General features: G+C 37.4%; 1 protein-coding gene across 4 annotated transcripts in view; it reads left to right on the forward strand.

Moving 5' to 3' along the window:
- LOC149313521 (threonine aspartase 1) overlaps positions 1-19,479 on the forward strand; it is an 84,619-nt gene extending 65,140 nt beyond the window's left edge. For 3 of the 4 annotated variants that reach the window (XM_089519247.1, XM_089519251.1, XM_089519250.1), the window contains 3 exons: positions 3,974-4,084; positions 6,377-6,450; positions 16,216-19,478. In XM_089519247.1, the coding sequence (XP_089375373.1) occupies positions 3,974-4,084; positions 6,377-6,450; positions 16,216-16,308 (278 nt within the window). In that variant the 3' untranslated portion in view covers positions 16,309-19,478. Of the gene's footprint in view, positions 1-3,973; positions 4,085-6,376; positions 6,451-16,215 lie in introns of all 4 variants that reach the window. The other variant, XM_089519248.1, reaches the window with a different exon arrangement.
- Positions 19,480-21,386: the final 1,907 nt, after the last annotated feature.

Here is a 21,386-nt window from a genome sequence, read left to right on the forward strand (position 1 = left end):
CTTTGATTTTCTCGCACACAAATATTTTGACTGAAGGCCCCGTACCACCCCCTTTTTCCTTAGTCCTCTCCTGCTGCCCCCTTATCCCTCATTGCCCTCCTGAATTTTTCCACCCTCCCAAAACAGGTGCATACTGCCCACTTTGGGAATCACTGATCTAGAGGAACTCTGGTTCTCCATCCCTGATCAAACTGTTTTGAAGCTTTCTTGTCCCTCATGTATTAAATATTCAGGTTGCTCAGGATTCCACATGTCTAATTCCTAATTGATTTGTGAGATCCTTCTGACATTTCTGACACAAGTATCCTAGTGGTTTGAGTGTTGGACTATGACTCTGGAGACCAGGGTTTGATTCCTAGCTCAGCCATGAAACTCACTGGGTGACCTGGGCAGGTCACATTCAGTATTGGGTGATCTGTTTTAACAAAAGTCTTAATTGGCAAACATAACTGGATAATTATTTCAGTAACCATTCAGCTGATTTGGGATACTGGTTTTCAAAAAAAAAAAAAAAAAACAGATATAAGGAACTCTGTAAAAATGTGTGTCAGGAAATTGTAATTCAATATGTTGCAGACCTTAATTTTGGGGTTATGGCAACAGCTGTATGGTTCTTGACAATTTATGTATTTTTAAAATGTTTTTCTAGAGAGTTTAACATTGTATCTGTGCCATTAGCATTAGCAATAAACACTGATTGATTGATTTGAATTGTCCATATATGAAGTCCTCACCACTCTTTTATGGAAAAAAAACCACATTTTTTGGTTCGAGATTTTAAAAATGATCAAAGAAACAAAGAAGGAGAAAGAGAGATAATAGGTGTGTGTGTGTGTGTGTAAAAAAATTGTTCAAGGGGTAAAATTAAAATGATTGTTTTCATTGCTGCTTTAGACATAGAGGAATAAAACTTTAGCAAATGTGCGATCAAAGACTTTGGCCTTAACTAACTTGTTACATTTGCATTTAATTCTGTGGTGGAATATGTTTAGTTCATATTGAAACCATAAAATAGTTTCCACATTTTAAAACGTATGACATTAATTTCAAGTCAGAAAAAAGAATACTTTAATTTTATTTCACTAATTTAAAAATAATTACAGCTTCTGGTATAGCACCTTTTAAAAATTATGTTTTGAGTTTGGGAAGAAACATTTGTGAGTTGTTTTCTGGTCCCTTGCCAGTGTTTTTCAGTGACCTCTCAGCACCAGCAAACGCATTACATACAAATAGCAATGACTTTGGTCATTTTTCGTCAGTAGTAGGTCCTATAATTTTAGAAGACCCAATGTTTTGTAATCCATTGTTTAACATAAAATGAAATGTGGCTTTCATGATAGCATGCTTGGTTTCCCCCCCTGAAAACACAAGGAAAGTTAATTTCAAGACACTTTGGAAAGGGATCTAAATACCTTGATCTAAGGCAATGCGATCCATCCTTCCTCCTGTTTGAGAGGGGATCATGTAGGGCTTCATTATATTATTTTTCCTCCTCATATGTATGGTGCAGGGGACACAGGAATTTGGCCACACCATTACCTTCAGTGTTTAATGAATAAAGTACATTTCATTGCTCTGGAGTAATTATTTATTTTATTTATTTATTTTATTATTTTATTTACAGCGCTTTACAAATAAAGGTTAATAATAATAGGAGTAGTTTGACTGGATCTACACATGGGAGACATGCGTGGGTCCCAGGAAAGTTAGGGCCTGTGCCTATTGGCATCATTTCCTCTAGGAGAAGCTTGATTGCCCCATTATGGTTGGTAGGGCAGTGGAATGAGGCCTCGTACAGATATGGTGTGCAAAAAAAAATTATAAAAAGAAATGAAAAGAAAGGTAAGGAAGAGGCTTTTGTATGTTCCTGGGCTCTCCATATCTGCAGAAAAAATAGCATTTTAAAAAATGAAATTAGCAGACTTTCCTAAATTCTCACAAGGCTCTTTCATAGAAACAATGGGCCTGAACAGACAGGCCAAAATAAAGCTGCTTCAGGTAACTATGAAGGTATGCTGTTTAAATGATGCATGCGTCCTAAGAGGCTGGAAGCTGCACCAAAGCCACGCTCCAGTCCTAAGGACTGAAGTGCAGCAGCTTCTGGCCTCTTAAGATGTGTGTGTCATTTAAACAGTATACCTCCAAAGTGACCTGAAGCAGCTTTATTTTGGCCTGTCTGTTCAGACCCAATGTTAGAAACTGTCCAGAGCACTGTTAGTGTGTATATGGTGGTGGTGAGGATGTCTGTGTGGGGGAAGAAGCTTGTGTCTCTGGAGGCAACTTGTACTCCTCAATAACAAGGTGTTTTCCAAACAGTATTTGGAGGAGGTTTTTGTCACAGAAGTGAGTGCGTAGACAAGCTTTCAGAAGCCTTCGTGAAGAAAAACACCCAGCTGTCTTGGAGTTGCCCGGCTTTCCAGGAACAACTCCTGCTGCAGCTAACGAACATGACTGAAGCCAGACTGTGCTTACTGCACAACCAGCTATGAAATCTCCTTGCCCATCCATGATATCGGTTTGGTGCTGGTATTGCAGCATCGGGACTAACACTTAACATTACTTTTTCACTTTTTCCTCATAGGAGAAGAAAGGCTGTACAACTCTTATGGGCCCTTAACTAGATCGATAGATAGAAGTATGCTAACTGTATTAATACAGTGGACCCTTGTTATACACTGGGGTTTGGTTCCAAGATCCCCCGTGGATAAGAAAATCTGTGGATGCTCAAGTCCCATTAAATATAAAGATATAGCAAAATGATGTCACTTATAAAAAATGGAAAATCAAGGTTTGATATTTGAAATTTATACTTTTTTGGAACATTTTCAAACAATGGATGCTTGAATCTGTGTATAAAAAATCCGTGTATAAGAAGGGCCGACTGTATAGTCCATTTATTAGCAATATCTACCTTGCTGTTCAACACTGCTTAGGTACCTGAGCACTTTACAAGCATTCTAATTATTTTACCTACATGAGATCCTAAGCCACAGCAGCCCTTGAAATTGATGGCTCAAGTTGACTCTAGACATGGCCAAATTGTGCTGCTGAAGAGCTTAAGAGACTTAATTGCCTCAGGTGCTTTGTTTTCTTGATGGATGTATTTATAGTAAATGAAACCCAATAAACGTGCAATAACCCAAACTAAGATAAGATATTAAATTGTTATTTTGCATTGGTAATATAAATTATGTGTTAGAAAACAGTCATTTTTTAAGCTCATGTACATCCATTCTATTTATATACTGATGATAATAGTCTTCCACTGTAAGACTATTACTGCTTGCAAGTAATGAGTGACAAGTAAGATACCTGTAACTATTGTTTTTATTTTATTTTATTTTATTCAAGTTGGGATGTCTGCAAGGAGGATGTAATGAAGTTACATTTCAAAAACAATGTAGCGAAAAAGAATGAGGTTGCTTCAGTAGTGGAAGTTGTTTCATTAATGAAGTCACAGTTTCTAGTTACTTTCAAAAGCTACTTTTAAAGGATGTTGTGCAGACATTCACCTAGAATTTTTCAAATTTTATGCCATCTTACACACCCCTTTTCTCTCTCAAAAAGGGAAAATAATAGAAAAGTAATGAGACGTGCACCAAGTATTGTAACATATCCCCCCCCCCCAGCAGTACAATGAGAAATAACAATGGGTTACTTTTCAAACACTGTGATGAATAACAAGAGCAAATTTAAATTACTGTTTAAAAGGAACTTTATAAGTGCTGAGTTCTACTTCGTTAGTCCTCTTTATTACATCTTAGCAGTGGAAGACCCACATCAGTTCTATCATGTAACATCAAGATTAATCCATTGGTAATTCTGGCAGTTGCTTTCAGAGTAAGTGACTTGTACACGAGGCAACTTTTCTTTTGGCAACCAGAATCCATTTCAAAAGAACATAGTAGCACAATTTTTAATTTTAGTTACTAATTCATTTTCCATATCCCTGTCCTCTTCTTATTTCTGCTAGGTTCTCCTTTTCTAGCCAACGAGGATGGTGTTCTCGGAGGAGTGATAGTTCTTCGATCTTGTAGGTGCTCTGCAGAGCCCGACTCTTCACCGGATAAGCAGCCTCTACTTGGTAAGAATGTAAAGAAAGCCTTCAATAGATAGGTTGCTCCAAAGCAAGACAATAAGATATATTAAATAAATCACAGTTTTGTTAGCTTGAAAAAAATTAAAGAAAGGCAACAAGGAATTAAAACCCATTTTGATTAATTATACCTGGAAAAATGAAAAATCTGTAGGTGAGACATAGATAATCCTAGTTTCTATCATTACTTGTTATCAGTAGGCATACTTCCATTTCTCCAGACAACTGATGCCCTTAGGTTAGTCTAATTGCAAGTAGTTTTACTTATTCATTGTTTTGCAATGGCAAATTTGTTTTTTCTGGCAGAACCTGACCCCACCCCCCCCACCCCAAATATAAAGACACCTCTCATTTAGCATGCAATTTCTCACCTTGAATGAATTTAAAATTGAAGTTTGTCAATGCTGATAGTGCTGACAGTTTAAATTCCTAGTTAGCTGAGATTTGTCCTGCAGAATTCCATACAGTTTGTTTTCTTTTCAGAAAGCAAACTTGAATTGTTAAAAATATAATTCGGTTAACTTAAAATATACACATTATAGATTAGTATTTTGTGTCCAATTAGAGTAGTGTTTTGTATCTATAATGTATTTTAAGACAAGGAAATTAACCTGGAGTTCACCAGGATGATGTTGGCGATTTTATTTATAATTTAAATGGAGCGAAGCTTCAATGATAGCATCTGAAATCCCTAAAGTTTGTTTCACACCAGTTTCCGTGGAAAATGGAACCAAACCAGCATTTTCTAAGAGAAAAAAAATCTGAATTTGGTGACTGGTTCTGAATTTGTCTAAAGATGTTTAGGGTGCCAACTACTTGATTGCTTCCTTTGCACCTGGTTATCCTGGAAGCAGCAACTGAGTAGTTGGCTGAACAGTGACCAAGAAGTGTTTATCTGGCGAAAGAAAGTAGGAGCAGCAGTGTAGCTCCTGTGAAAGTTGAAAATCCATGAATATAGGTCTACTATTTATTTACTTTATTTTATTATGTGAAAGAACACTTTCTAGGTATCTGTAGGTCCTCCAGCCTGACCCCATGATTAATTTCCAGTGAAGCAGACCATAGAAATGTGCTGGAGGACCTACAGATGTCTAGAGAGAACACATTTTTTTCAGGGACAGGGGCAAGTACAGTAATTTGCAAATAATTTGCAAATCTTTGAATGCTTAATCTGTAGATATGGTGGGATGACTGTACTGACTTTGTAATGCAACTCCCAAGACTATTTTTATGGTGCCCAAGGGCTTCTTCCCCCAATTTTTGTGTATTTTTACTCAGTTTGCTCCCACAACTTCTCAATATCCTTCAGTGCTTTGGAAAAATATCTCTCCTGAGTCTAAAAAAGCTGGAGACGGGGCATGCAAACTGTGAAATTTCCGCCTTGCTTTCCAAAGGGTAGAGGAGGCATTTTGAGTATTTGCAGAGATAAGGATTGGATCTTCTTAGAGAGTGTAATGTCCAGCCCCCAGAATTCTACTACTTGCATCTCTATATGAGAATGAGGGACATGTGGGATTTGTTGAGTTACTGAGTTAGAGCAGTCTTATAAGAGGTTTGCATGATCTTCCCTAAAAATATTAAGTGTGTGTGTGAAGGAGTCAGGTTGCCACATGCTGTGGCCACATTCGACAGATAGCAGAAATGTCACTGTCCACATAATTGGTTGGTACAAAAGTGGCTCATTGCATGGAAAGGTGCTACAAGATCCCTTTGCGAACTGATTTTCCAGATTAACAAGACTGTGTATTTTAATTCTGCCTGCATGGAATGAGGGACTCTGGCCCTCCCAGTATATATAGAAATCTCTTTCCCACGCTGTCTGTGTGAGTGACTGGCAGGAAGTTGTGCCTACTGTGGGTTAGATTGGCTAGAGTGTTTCTTGTGTGACATTTTCTGAAAATTTACTAAGCATTCTTTTCTCTGTTTGTCTTGTAGCCTAAATTATAAATGAAAGGAAATTATGATTAAGAGCAAATTCAATTGTAAATAATTTAATTGTAAATGCATTTAATTGAAAATAATACATAGCATTACAGTATTATATTCTGCACTGTTTCTTTGCTGCAAATGTTAAGTAGTCTTAATTTTTTTATTTATATAATAGTACGAGATGAACTAAAATAAGAACACAACATTTTCATATTTCTTGAAACTTGCTTTTTGGCTGAGTCTTTTACTAAGGGGTAAAAATGTTCATTTGAGCATGTTTCTTTTCTTAATATTTGTACTTCCATTTACATACCAAGTGGTTAAGAATTGTTGTTGTGTTCAAATCTATAGTAGAGTTCCTGTGGAGCCATACAACAGAGAGCATGTGTGTGGGATATATGTCAGCACAGGATGGCAAAGCTAAGGTAAGTGTCATACTTGGAATAACTGCAGCAAACATTTTTTTTAAATAGTGATACTTGTTTCCTTTCCTGTTCAAAGGGCTTACACATCATGGCTAAACTGTGATTTGGTGACCGTAAGGTTCCAGTAGCCTCTCTTTCTTGGTATGCTCATATGCCATAGGACTTTCAAAGTTGCCAAACGATACTGGAACTGGGCAGTTTTCTGGTGCTCCAATATGCAATAGAGAATGAATACTGCCCCCAAGCATTATGTTAAAAAGATTTTGGAAAGAGCATTTCTTTTAGCTCTTTCTACATGGTCAGGTTGAAAGTAGTCACCAGAACTTTGACCAAAAATATGTTTTGGATCAGAGGGAAGAAATAAGATATAGTGGATGTAAAAAACCAGTGAAAATGAGGTTTAAAAAAGGTATTATGAAGGAATGAAATTGGTAGAGAGAAGATTAATCAGAAAAGCCAGAAAGATGTTTGTCAGTGAATTCCCTAGGAACAGTATTAACTATGGCAGTTATGGTAGGGCTGCTTAGAAGATAAGATGTATGCAGTAAGGCACTGATGAAGTTATAATTTTGGCAAGCTATGGTTTGAGTTAATTAAACTGCAAGTCAAACTTGTGAGGCCTTGATATAACTTAAAGTTCAGTGCTCTGCCCAGGGATCTTTTCCTATGTGCAGATATTTCATTGGACATCTGGTGTGCATTGTTTTCATGCTGCTGGCAATTTCTCCAGCTGGAAATTTTGACTGGGCCGACAGGCACAGCTGCTCTTCTTGGTTCACTTTTAAGTTATGCTTGTGACCTTCCTTTAGAAGAGTTAATCTCTCTCCTTTTCTCTTTCCTTTTGAGCCTATAGCTGCAAATGCTTTCCTGAAAGTAACCCAAGTGTGTTAGCTGCTCATTGCTAATGATCAAGATACAAGATGATCTTGTTAAAGGTAGAATTTTGTATTCCTGGAAATTGAGACTAACTGATAGTTAGCAAATGGAACTCAAGAGAGAAAGGATTGGGGAGATCCCTTGGAAATAGATGATAAACCTTACCCCAAAGCCAAAATACTATTTTGGGAAGTTAATATATTCCTGGACTTCCTTTCCTTTTGACAGCCCACAATTTGTTTCACTTACATATATGGCACATTTGGTGTTTAATTTGCAATCTCAGCCAGTTTCCTAGACAGTGATAGATATACTCATTCGGCCATTTCTTGGTTTGGAAACGGAGTGGGATATTTGGATTTAATGTAATGTAATATTTGTTCTTTGCTAAAATCCTTCCTTCCTCAGCTTGTAGTGTGCAGAGGTGTAGCACATCTGAAAAACAGTTCTAAACAGTTTATCCTAAAATAAGCATTGATTTTGTAGATATAATTCTGCTTGGATGCCTGCCTTCAAGAATAGCATTTTTCTTTGGCTTGTTTGCCATTGAATTGCTATCTTTGTGTTTGACTAAGCCCCTTACAGTAGAAACGGCAGAGCAGACAGTTTCTCCATTGGCACTTGTTACTTTCTGGGAAGCCTTAGTAGGAGAAGACAAGAGCTGCTTGGCCATCAATGGCTTGTGACCAATGTTTCAATTAAAATAAAATAGTGGCTTGCTGAGCTTGTAACTACTCACTCTTTTCCAGCAACTGTATTTAGTCTGTCTTAAAATATACTTTTGAGTAGAAAGATGGGAAATGGCTGGTGGGGAGGAAACAACCTATTTGCCTGTGGAAATGTTATTTTGGGCCACAGTTCAGTACAACTTTCATTCGTGCCATTTCTGTCTTTCAGCATGATGCTTCCTAAAATTAGTATAGTGTTTCTTTGAAAACAGCATTCAAAAGAGACAAGTGGAAGAAATCTGATTCAGATCCTCTTGGAGATTATAGAGAGACTTAAGCGAGTGCCTGAGGGAGGCATTTGTGGTGCAGTTTCACTGTGGGTTCATGTATGGGTGGTAGGAATGCAAGTGCTTATTATTGTGGGGTGGGCCCTTCTCCCCTCTCTTTTTCTTAAGCATAGTTGCCAGCAGTGGAGTGATAATCACTTGCTGTACACTGTATGTTTGGTGGGGGTAGACCTAACTCAGCTGCATCTATCCTTTAACACTTTCAGTCTGATCATAGCCATCTTCAATCGGCAGCAATTTAAACTGTTTGCAGTAGTGCTTATTATCAGGTGATTAAATGTGTATTTTTAAACTACAGCTTTCTTTATTTGACCATTAGATGGATCTCTCAGAGCTTTTTAAAGGATGCATGGCCAGTCTAATATTTTTATTGGTAATGTGATATCTGATTTTCCAAAAGATTTTTCTCAGTTTCCCATCCCTTTTCTGCCCCTGAAGAGGGGTAAGAATTTTGTTATGCTGCACAATAGAATAAAGTGTCATAATATGATTTCATCTATAGTTACAGCTATAGAAGATTAACTAGTATACAAAGAAAGGTAATGCCAATGCATGTACTCCAGGGATATTGACAATTTAAAATCGTGGCAGTTTAAATTCCTAGGTTAGAATATCATTTAGCCAAAGAGAATTTATTTATTTTTTTATCTTTTATGTCATTTTTGTATTTATGGTTGTTAATTGCTGTCAGGTTGACTTCGACTTAATGGTGACCCTATGAATGAGAGACCCCCAAGTCACCCTGTCTTCAAGAGTCCTGCTCAGGGGCTTGTAGAGTCTCCTTTTTAGTTGCTTAATTAGTAATACTTGTTGAAGGCATTCCTATTTCCACTTTTCAACCTTTTTCTTTATACAGGGTGATTAGAAAAGAATGGTGCAAAAGTAAAGCTATTCGTACTTAGTTTTGCACCATTCTTTTTGATTGCATGCAACGAAGCCTGAAATCTTTCCTTATGTTTTCCTGTTAAGCTCCTAATGTACCTGTGTTTGCAACAGATGCTGGTGTGTCTCCAAAGAGACTTGACACCCCAGCACAAAATACTTGAGACCACTGACCAATTAAGCAAAGCAGTTTCCAAGGCTCAGGTGCAGAGTGCCAAAACCACATGTAGGAGGAATTCCTGCAGGTGTCAAAGACATTGCTTACACAGGGCCTCCGGCATTATTTTGGCACTGTGTTTAACTGATTCGAATTGTCACATTTTTCACAGTGAAACCTCTCATAGCACTGATCGTTGCTTGTGGGAGAAAGAGAAAGCACCAACATATTTGCTTCCTTTGCTGCCAGTTATGTGTTGAGTGCTGAAGCTTCAGTTACTATTGCTCTCTCTCTCTCTCTCTCTCTCTCTCTCTCTCTCTCTCTCTCTCTCTCTCACACACACACACACACACACACACACACACACACACACACGGTTAAGAAAGGGGTAGGGTTGGGCATTTCAGACTCTATCAGCTTTTGTGATGCATTCTGTACTTTAAAGCCTAAATACTGTTGCATTCCCCACTGGAGTAGCTATACTGAACCAATAGTAATTTGGTAACTTACCTCCAATATGCAGCCTTTTGCGCAAGGAGCATCTGATCCAGAGATGTGTGGCTCCTCTGGTGGCAGGACTGCCCACGGTATGCTATGTCCTGAAAGGAGAAACAGGACAAGAAATAACAGTTTGGATTCATATGATCCACCTACAATTGGCTGCTACTGTAATCATTTGTTGAATATGTTTACTGAATATAATATATTTTATTTTGGTGTTCATTTTTGTTATTTATGTTAATCATTTGTTCAATACTAAAAACACCTATTTAGAAACCCACTTAACTGATTTCTTTTAATTCATTGGGTCTGTTTTAGTTTGCATTAACAGCAAAACATTCATGCCCCAATCTTCTGCCTCAATTTTCTGTTTGAAGAAACAGCTGTAAACTTTCTCTGTCAATGTAATCCCTCCTTCTACAGTAGCCTTACTTGAAATGAGCTTGCTGACTCTCCTCCATGAGTATCAAGACAGTTCAGTGTCAGTAACCTTTAGAAGGAGAAATTCAGCGTATGAGGGTTGTTTTTGTTAAGATAGTGTGTCTGGTATTTCCTAGCATACTAAGATGAAAGACACTTGAAATATTTTAGGAGAGGGAAAATTAAAACTTTTAAAATATTAAGTGTATGCCCCCCCAAAAAAACAACCAACAAAAAACAACCACACCAGAATGTTAATTACAATGTCAACTACAATAGAAACTGGAAGACTTGAAGAGCTGCTTAACAATTACTAATCTGTGTTTATTAATACTAATCTGTATATATTAGTATTATTAATTAATAATTACTATCTGTGTCTTCTGCATATGGAGCTTCAGTAATACAGTATTTGGTGAATTATGACTCTGCCACTTGCTATGGCATTATGTTAATGTTGTGTTCCATCCTTTGGGAGGTGTATGACAAACCTTTTCAAAGGCAAAACGGGCAGTTAGCTATCCCCAGGAGTTTTTATTAGAAACCAATTTTATGTCTCACTTTGGATTACATTAAAGAATAATAGACTATAGTGATTGAAAGTTTTTATACAGTACTGTCCTAACATATCTCTTTTTGTGGTACCGTAAAGGTAACTTTTAAAGCCAGTAAACTTTAAAGGTACCATAAGGGCCCAAACAGACAGGCCAAAATGAAGCTGCTTCGGATCATTTTGGAGGTATGCTGTTTACATGCTGCATGCATTCTAAGAGGCCGGAAGCTTCACCAAAGCCACGCTCCAGTCCTAAAGACTGGGGTGCAGCTTTGGCACAGCCTCTGAGCTCTTACGATGTGTGTGTCATTTAAACAGCATTACTCCATAGTGACGCGAAGCAGCTTTATTTTGGCCTGTCTGTTCAGGCCCATAAGACTCCTTGGTTGTTCTTGTTGCAACATACTGTTGATGTTTTGCAGTCTTGGTTGGGCAAAGTTATCATTGGCATAATTGTCATTCTGTTCATTGTTGTAGGTTACATGTTTTCAGAAATAGAATTTAAAGTTCTTTATAGTTGAATGTATTTCTCCTCTCTTTATTCTTTGACTCTCTTAAAATGCAATACATTTTTGAGTTTTCCATCCTTATTATCTGGTATTTATGTGTATTTTTTTTTATGAAATATGTAGATAGGACCACATCTTGGTCAGTAAAATGACAGAAATTTATGTGTCCGTCCCCCCCCAGGTTCCCAAACCTCCTTCTGATGACACTGTGCCAGCTTTCAGCAATGTACTGGCCTTAGTTTGTCCAGGAATGCTTTGTTGTTTGGCTATAAATATTCTCTCCAAACACATTGTCTTCATGTAGTAAACAAATGTAAGGAAATATGTGGGGTTTGCATTATTGGCAAGTGGCAACAGATCTATTGAAATGTTCATGCATTCTTTTTCATGCAGAACTCCTATTGTTATAGCGTACTTTTCTGTGTGACCGCAACATTTAATACTGCATTTATGCAAGAATAGATGAGCCAAAAACTTTTTACAACTAATACTATCATTTTTAAAAAATTTAAAAAGCCTTGGGCTTACATTTTAAAGATGCTGATCAGCACCTTTAATTTCAGGGCTTAGATGGACTCCATTATGCATTCATTCAAGTGCAGTCTTCATAAAATCAGTGTGGCTACTTTAAAACATAAGCAATGCTTAAATTTGGCTGTTTTTAAGCAGCATAATGGGTTTGCCATTGCAGCACTGTAACTTATACTCCTCTCAAATGGTTTAATTATATTAAAATTCTGGATTTTGCAAGCAGTCTTGGCAACTTGAACAGTCCTTCCCACATAGATCCTGAGTATAGCAGGTACATGCCAGATTGACTTTTAAAGAGTTTTACTTCCCATATGACCTTGAATTTTTGAAGTTGGTTTTTAAGGATCTATATTTTAGCTTGTTTTTGTTTGTATTTGTTATTGTTTCCTGGCTTTTTTTCTTTTTCTTTTTTTGGTAAGAAATAAAATTATTTTTAAAAAAAAGAGTTTTACTTCACGCTGCTCTTAGAAGGCATCTTGTAAGACTGAAACACACAAAAATGCACTTTAAAAATAATAACGGTGCCGCAACTCTATGTGTCTTTCAAGTACAGAACAATTCAACCAAATGCAGACTAGAAAAAAAAATGAATTTTGAATTTTCCTGAAGATCAGTGGTAATAAGGTCATGTATGTCTTCATGAGGAGATAATTTCAAAGATGTGGCATTGCTTCTGAGCCCTTATACTACCACCCTAAACATTTGGGCCGATGGAGCAGAAAGCAGGTCGTCTTATATGTATTATCCTACTTGAGAGTATGTATTTTCCCTGGATGAAGATTAACCTTCCATTTTGAAGCCAAGCCCTCCCTCCAGTCCATCTGCCTTGGTCCAGGCCTTGGAGGTAGAGAGGAACTGCTGGACCTCTTACCCTCTCCCTCCACCACTCCCTTCTCCTTCTGTGTCATGTCTTTTTAGATTGTAAGCCCGAGGGCAGGGAACCGTCTAACTAAAAAGATTGCTTGCACAGCGCTGTGTAAATTTACAGCGCTTCATAAATAAAGGTTAATAATATAATAATCTTCATGCTGGTCAGGATAGTACAGCTGTAGGTGGTTCTTCTGTTAATGTAGCCTGAAATCATTTAGGGGTTTCGGGGCTAAAATTGCATTGGACCTGAGACACAAAGACAGGGGTAGGCAACCTTTTTGAGCCGGGGGCCGGGTTGCTGTCCCTCAGACAACTGGGGGGCCGAAGCCAAAAAAGAAATAATTAAATATTTTTTTAAAAAAAATTAAATAAATAAATAAACCGGGACAAATGTAGGACAACATTTTCAAATGGTGGACACTTTTTTTAAAAAAAGGAGGACACGCAAAAAAATTTGCTGATTTTTTAAAAAAATGTTAATATAAATGCATGTTTCTGAGGCGTCTATAGCAAATTGCCCCACTTACCCCTGCGCGCGAGAGGCCAAAGGCCCCGGCAGCAATCAGCGGCAGGACCGGGCTGGGGCCGGTCCCAAGGCCTTGCCGGGCCGCATCCGGCCCGCGGGCCGCAGGTTGCCTACCCCTGCACAAAGAGATAGCCATTGTGATTGATACAGTGCAAAAACAACAAAAATCTCATGATACCTTAAAGAGGGAGTGGGGAAAGTGCATCCCATGGGTCACATGCTACTCCAAGGGTGTTTTGATGCCCCGCAGGCCTCTTAGCACTCCAATTTTTGTAAGAGTTTTAAAAAATGGCTCCCAATTTTGCCATGTTTAATCTCCCTCATATTTTAGGGCCATGTGTTCTAACAGTGAGTTAGAAATTGATTTTCCTGTAATTTCCTGTTTTAAAGGGCTTAAAATAGTCTGGGGGACCACAAACATGCAAAATTGCCCCGTCATCTTTGAGGGAGTTTACAGCATTTTGGAAAAAATAATTTGGGGGGAGATTTTCTTGGGTGTGTGCTTGGCCCCTGGGTGCCAGTGCAGGCCCCTAACTTCTGACAGTGGGCTTTCCTTACCTCAGAGATGAAGAAATTACTGTTTTATATGCACTACAGTCCACTTTATCAGATGAATGGTTATCCTCAAATGCTAGATGTACACATAGTGAGGTTAAATGGAAATGAAATGTAGGGAGTACTGATAGCTAGTTAAATTAGAGTGCCTAACTCAGAACCAAGCTCGACTCAGGCTTGCATCCTTCCGAGGTCGCTAAAATGAGTACCCAGACTGTTGGGGGGAAATTAGCTTACTTGCTAATTAGCTTACTTGCTCTTCACCGCTATGATCTTTGGAATAGCGGTATATAAATAAAACAAATTATTAATTAATTATTATTAGAGCCAACATCAAAGTTAAAAACTTGGTTGAAATGCATTTCCCATGATTTAGGCATAATATGTGCATCTAATCCATATTTATAGTCCTTTGATTTACTTGCCACCAATTTCCAAAATTTTGTTGAATCATTTGTATTTGCTGCCAGTTCTGTTTCCACCCACAATTGTTTATAATAAGAATTTTGCTTTTGTTTCAGCAATTTCTTATATAAACGGCGTTTTATTGTCAGTTCCCTCAACAGAGAATTGTTGGTTCCACACTTTAACCTCCGACTCAGACAGCAAAGATCCCGTCTTGTTAGCCTGCATTCCCAATCAAACCATCCCTCAGGGTGATAGCATGCCTTAATAGGCCATTCAGTTGAACAAATGTTGCCTAAATATTTTACAGTGTCATGGTAAATAGGGAAAGGGTCTTCAGTAGCTACGCCAAGAAATTTGGTTCTAATCATCAGCATTTCTTTACTTAGTAGAATGTTTTTAATCTTTAGTTGGCATTTAGTGTCCCATCTCAGTCTTTGCTTACCTTGTTGTACATAGGGCAGATGGCTAAAACCTGTATTTGGTTGTCATGAATAAACTGTTCTGTTCTGACTTTCAAATTAGAGTGTGTCCTTATTATCTGCCAGGATTTGGTAGATGCTCATGTCCCATTAAATACAGTGGCACTGCATATTTGCAAGCCATGGATGCTTAACTCCGTGGATAAAAAAATCTGTGGATAAGAAGGGCTGACTGTATTAACAGTAGCCATTCACAAAACAGCTGGTGCTGAGTATATATCTCTTGTTAAGAATAATACTTCACATATGCTGAAAGCTGCATAAAGCTCGCCGGCGTATGACACGGGCGCACTGTTGTCTGATAGTAGCTCTATACTTTAATGCCCACATTGGTAGTTAGAGTCTATATAGTTGTAAAGTTGAGTATTTCAGATTCAGAAGAACAGGAACAGAATGGCCTGTTTCTGTTGTATATTTGAAAAGGCGGCAAGGGAAGAAATATTGTCAGCCATTCTCAGGCTTTCTGCTTTTTAAATATCACCAAGCGTTGTGTTTCCTGCCTGTCTTGTATTATGTGCTTTGAACGTTCCAGAAAGCATGTGGAGAAAACCAATTGCACTGGAGAATTTTTTGTTTATTTGTCCTATTCTGTGGTAATGTGTATTGTTTTTCCTTTACAATATAAGGGATTACAATAAATGCATAATATATTAATAAAGTATTGGTTCCATTGCTGGGATCCCTGGGTATAAATATCTTAAACAGAAACATTGCCATGTGCTCTAAATTCCAATACAACTGGATAGTGTTTGCTACCATTTGAAATATGTTAGTAGCACTTAGATCTCACAAGAAGCTGTCTTCATTATGATCGTGGTGTATTCATGAGCCAGATGTTCATAAAAAATTGGAATATTTAGCTCTGAATCTTGCATTTTACTAATTTTGACCTGATGCAAAGTACATAGCAAGCAATTACCTCTTGTCGACACTTCACTTCCTGAAGCTGAATGTTTGCTGCTTTACAATACAAAACATGCTTGCATGGGTGGGAGAAGAGGGATAGAAGTGTAACATGTATGCTGTAACACAGCGTGAAAATAGGGGTGCTGAAAAAATGCTGTCAGTAGTGCTTAAACTGCAAGTTACAGTTATAGGCTCAAAAGCAAAATAACCACAGTAAGCAGCTGTTGCAAATCATACTGATAAACCTGTTGAAGTGACTATCTGTGTGACATTTTTCTAATACAACTCAATTTTTAAGCCATTACGGTACAGATACATGCAATAATGTATCAATAATCAGAGTTATATACTGTCTTGAACATATTCTTTTTCAGTTCCATTGATAATGGCAAGTAAAGGACTGTGTTACATGAATGGAAATTTTACAACTCCATTCTTCTTGATGCCAACTTGGAAAGCACAGTTTTATTCCCGGATAAGTGGGTGCAGATACGTCATCTGCTTTTCTTCTTGTTGCCTGTTGTACTTTTCTGGGACCTCTAGCATTTTCCTCAGCTGTTGCACCTTCTCTTTGCAGACTCACATTTCCAGGCTTCCTCCAGGAGCTGTAGCAGGGCAGTCGGTCGCAATTGAAGGAGGAGTTTGTCGGCTGGAGAGCCCAGTTAGCTGAGCTGCTACTCTTCTGGTCAGCAAAGGAGCACAAATGCCATTGTGCAGAAGAACATCTTTTGTGTTTTAACAGATGTTGAGAATTTTACTCTCATTTTATACTCCTTATTGCAAACACATGCACCCGTAACCTGAAACAAGTGCTGCTGTAGCTTTATATTCTTACACTTTGTTTGAATGTATGTGACAACTTGTCTCTCGGTGGAATAGGAACTTTGTTCCCAGTTGTGGAAATGACAATAATGTATGGATAATTTAACATTTCAAAACATTTTTATTTGTTAATTGATTAGCCTCAAAGATGACAATGCCCAGAAATTGCAACAAGAAGTGGTTAAAATTGTGTTGTATGTTATAGCAAATGTAATTGTTTCATGAGGGGGAGGGGGGAGTACAGGCTTCAGAGGAATATAATTGAATGTGCTTTATATTATGTAATGATTTAAGTGAATCCAGTGATAACATAAAGGTACTGTCTTCTCCCAGATATGGGCTTATCTTTTCATTTCAACAAAGAATGGTGCATTTCAATGAAAAAATCTAGGACAGGGTTATGGCCTGCCTCACTTTTTTTCTTAATTATTCAGTTGGTAGTACTTTTCCTGGCTTATATGTTATATAGCTTCAAGCTGTTATGTATTATGAATGACTCTGTAAAGATAACGTACAGTCATGAAATCTTTGCTTTGTGTATAATGGAATATTGGAATGTAAATAAGAACAAAGTTTATTGGAAGAATCAATATTATTCTTTGCTTTAAATATATTTTTGAGAGAATGTCGTAGAAATAAACAAGCTATTACTGGATGAATAATGCAGAGTCTATTAAATTGATGATGAAGAGGATCCTAATTTTAGCTTTTTTCTTCAGTTCATTCAAATCCAAATTTTCAGTGACTCTATATACATGTTTGCAATTAAATTTATATGTTATGCATGCAGAGTTGCATGGCCTTTTAAACATTTATACAGCCAAGATCAATGATACATGATGTAATGTACTTGCTTTGTTCTAGGTGGGTTTTAATTTTTCTTTCAATCTTTTCCAGCATATCCAGGCTTATTGTTTTGTTGTTTGCAGACGTATAATGACTACAAAACAATTGCTTGAGTTATTTGTGAACTGTCTGAACAGATTAAGATAAATTAATTGAGGTGAATTTCCCCCCATTTATGTGAAGAGGTGATGTATATGTTATTTAAAAATATTTGCAAAGTAACGTTGAACATATTACTGATCTTACAATCAACTTGTCTTCTCTAATTGATTTGTCTCCACTCAATTTATCACCACAGATGAAAGGAAAAGGCTTTTAAGTCATGTGCATTTTACTTGATGTAAAAAGGTCAGCCTCTAATGTCAAGCAATTTTATCTGTTGATCTTCAGTCCTTCAAAGCTGCATGTGAATGCGATCTTCACTAATCTGAGAAGGCTACAAGTTGTTACCACCATAGCCGAATTAGTGTGTGTGTAAACTTTCAGCACTAAGCTCTTTTGAAATGTATTCACCGCAGCTGAGAAACAAACTGATCTTGTCCAGATTGGGCTCAGAAGGGACCGGCTCTTTCTAGTCTGAGAAGATGCAAATTTTTGTAGCACTGATTTGCAAACTTCTGCGTCAAACGCAAAGGTAATGTCCTCTTTTTAAATCAGAGTTGTAAGCAGTGTTGCTTCTTTTCATGTCACCACTTATAAAGCCTTGCTTCCATTCACTGTAAGAATTGTCAGGTTATTCCCCCTCTTCCTGTTCTTAAAACAGCTCTGATTCTCAAAGTGGACTAGCCCTCTCCTCCTGTGTCTGCAAAGTTTGTACATGAGGCTTTGGTGAGGTACTTTTAAAAAGTATATTTGTGACTTATGCTAATCAGCCTGCACACCTTTTTGTGGCATTTGAAGCAGTCCTAATAAAGGTATTGCCCAGCTATGGGTTTTGTTTTGTTTTTCATGAAGTACCGTGTCTTATCTTTTTTGAGGTGGGGGTGATAATCGGTAGTAACAAAAACAACAATAGCCGATTATATAAAACATCAGTGCAAATGGGAGATACTAGATGCTCTTTATTCAGGTATGACTTGTTGCTTCTTTAAAGATTTCTGTACTTTGGTCTTTTTCTAATTGCAGTAGTATTATCCATACTGTGAAGTGAGAAACTAATTTTTATTGGGTCATCCTGACTTCATTCCTTGACCCAGTGGTGAATAGAGTGATCTCATTCTGTATAATTTGTTGTGTGAAGACTTCATTTTGGGAGGTCCTGACTCTACAACATCCTATTTTGAGGATGAGGTCTCTGATCATTATCTTATTCTAGTGTAGACAATGGTAACTTTCCTGAAGAAGTATTTGTACACTGTATGCTGGTAATGATAAATTATTAGAATGATATGAGAACCTAGCTTGAAAATACTGGCTTTTATAGAATGTCAGTAAAGCACATTTAGTAATGAACTATCTAATGACGCTCTAGCACCATGCATTATTGCAGTCCGTAAAATAGCTGGATATGCTGCGGTCACACAGAATTAACCCAGACTGAGGAACGTTTCAGTCTATTTCCTTTATATGTTTTCGGTAGGTTTGCAACTGGTAAGCATTAAAAAAAAAAAAGCAAATAACTAAGCCAGTAGTGATAAATTCTCAAAAATCAATATCAAATAATTGGCCCAATGATACCCAGCCTTTGCTGACCATGCGTCTTGCATCTGGTGATTTCATTGCCAAACTCACAATATCAAATGAGGTTGTAGATGTGAATGTAAGCTGCAAAGGAGCGACCAGTAGGCGAGGCACATATAAATACCAGTTGCTCATAAATGGTTGGTCTGTTTTATTAACACAAATCTATTAATTAGTCAATACACAGGTTGGATTTCCAATTGCTGTTTACAATCCATTTCCAACTGGTATTTCCCAATGAAGTTAATACACACATTGTATGCCAATACCTCTACTTTAATGATGTTGGATATGAAAAAAAGAACTGAGATTGAATGCTGAGGAAATCTTCGGAATAATTTTAGATTTTCAGTAGCTTTCTTGGGGTTTTAAATATGAACAATTGGCAACAAATATATTAAACCATATATAGGGCCTGAACAGAGACCAAAATAAAGCTGCTTCGGGTCACTTTGGAGGTATGCTGTTTAAATGACATATGCATCTTAAGAGCCCAGAAGCTGCACCAAAGCTGCGCTCCGGTCCTTAGGCTGGAGCATGACTTTGTTGCAGCTTCTGGCCTCTTAGGGCGCATGCATCATTTAAACAGCATATCTTCAAAGTGACCTGAAGCAGCTTTATTTTGGCCTGTCTGTTCGGGCCCTTAAGCACATCTCAGTTAACAAAATCTGACAAAGAAGCTCCTTTTGACAAAGCCTTTAAATTCCTGCCCATCCACCCTTCAACTGGGAAAGAATGGGATTCTACTTTAGCCTATCCTGACAAACTCCAGAATGGCTTATTGAGCATGTATGAATAGCAAAACAGAGAGAAAAGGAGAGAGTAGACTAGCCTGCCTCACCAGCTGTTCCCAGGATGTTAAAAACAACAACAACATAGATTTCTAGTTTTATCCACCAAAACAGAAACCATAAGAAAAGTGGAGGCTGGTGAAAGAGTCTCTCTGGGTGCATTTTGTATGAAGCCTTCATATGCTTCCTAGAAAGTACCAAATGTTTTTATTTGCAAAAGCAGGTTCGCCTCACCTGTTGGTTTCATTTTACATGGGCATGTTGTTAATTTTGAATAAAAAGTTTGCAGAAACTTGTCAAACTCTCCTTTCATCTTTGTGTCCTAGGAACCTATCCCTATTTCCATGTTATTTCTACTTTGATAAGAAATTTCCTGTTAAAGAACTAATACTTTGGAGCACATCTACTTCGTTAATTGTGATACAACTGAGATAGACAGACAGATAGAAAATATACACAGAAAACAATAATAATCCAAACTTAACAAAAATAAACTGACATTGCTGACTCCCCTTCACCTGATGGATATAGTTCCTCTATTACTATACTTTTACTTTCTTTATATGATAATATATTTATGCTTATTCAACAGATAAACTCTCTTTATTTTAACCTAAAACTGATTTTTATCCCTATAGTAATTGTGAAGTCGAAAGCTTTCTTGGCCGGCATCCATAGTTTTTTTATGGGTTTTTCAGGCTATGAGGCCATATTCTATAAGAGTTTTTTCTTGATGTTTTGCCAGCAGCTGTGGCTGGCATCTTCAGAGAAGATTTATTCCTTTCAACAATAGAATAATTCAGTACACAGATTAACATGGAAATGGCTTTCCCTCAACCAACAGTATATATACCCCACTCTCTTCCATGCCAGCCTTCTCTGAAGATGCCAGCCGCAGCTGCTGGCGAAACGTCAGGAATAAACTCTTCTAGAACAAGGCCTCATAGCTCGAAAAACCCACAAAAAAACCTATTGTGATTGCTAATAAGTAATAAACAATTTCCAATCTTTTAAAAATTATTCAAAGATTTTCTCTCTGATCAACATTGTCACTTTGACTATTTCAGCCTGTTCAGTCGTTTTCATCAGCCAGTCTTCTTGTGTTGGAATAGTCCTTCTACCTTGGAGCATATGCTGTTCTTGCTGCTGTCATCGTATATTATAAAACCCATAATTCTTCCTGATCTTATCGTTCAACATTCCAGCCCAAAAAACCCTCTGTTTTCCATTATAATTTAACTACAAATATCTGCCAGCATTAAATATATTTGAGTCCAGTATTTCTGTGCTTCATCACAGATCCACCACATATGAAAAAAAAAGCCCATGTCTATTTACATTTCCAACATTTATTTGAATTATCATACATTTTCGATAACTTATGTGGTGTTAAATAACATCTGTGCATCATTTTATAAAAGTTTTCTCTCAAATCATAATTTAAATTTCAAACTCTTTGACACCATTCTTTCCCATTTTAACTGGGGACTCAAGCATACAGAGACAGTACATTTTGGTATCACTGTATTTTCTTGTGACTACTATGTCAGTAGAATATAGTTCTCAATGGGTTCTGGAAATAAAGAATACTGGCTTTTCTACCAGCTCT

Source organism: Sceloporus occidentalis, unplaced genomic scaffold (genome assembly GCF_023333645.1).
Source record: "Sceloporus occidentalis isolate IW3139 unplaced genomic scaffold, rSceOcc1.0.p SCAF_4, whole genome shotgun sequence".
Taxonomy (NCBI): domain Eukaryota; kingdom Metazoa; phylum Chordata; class Lepidosauria; order Squamata; family Phrynosomatidae; genus Sceloporus; species Sceloporus occidentalis.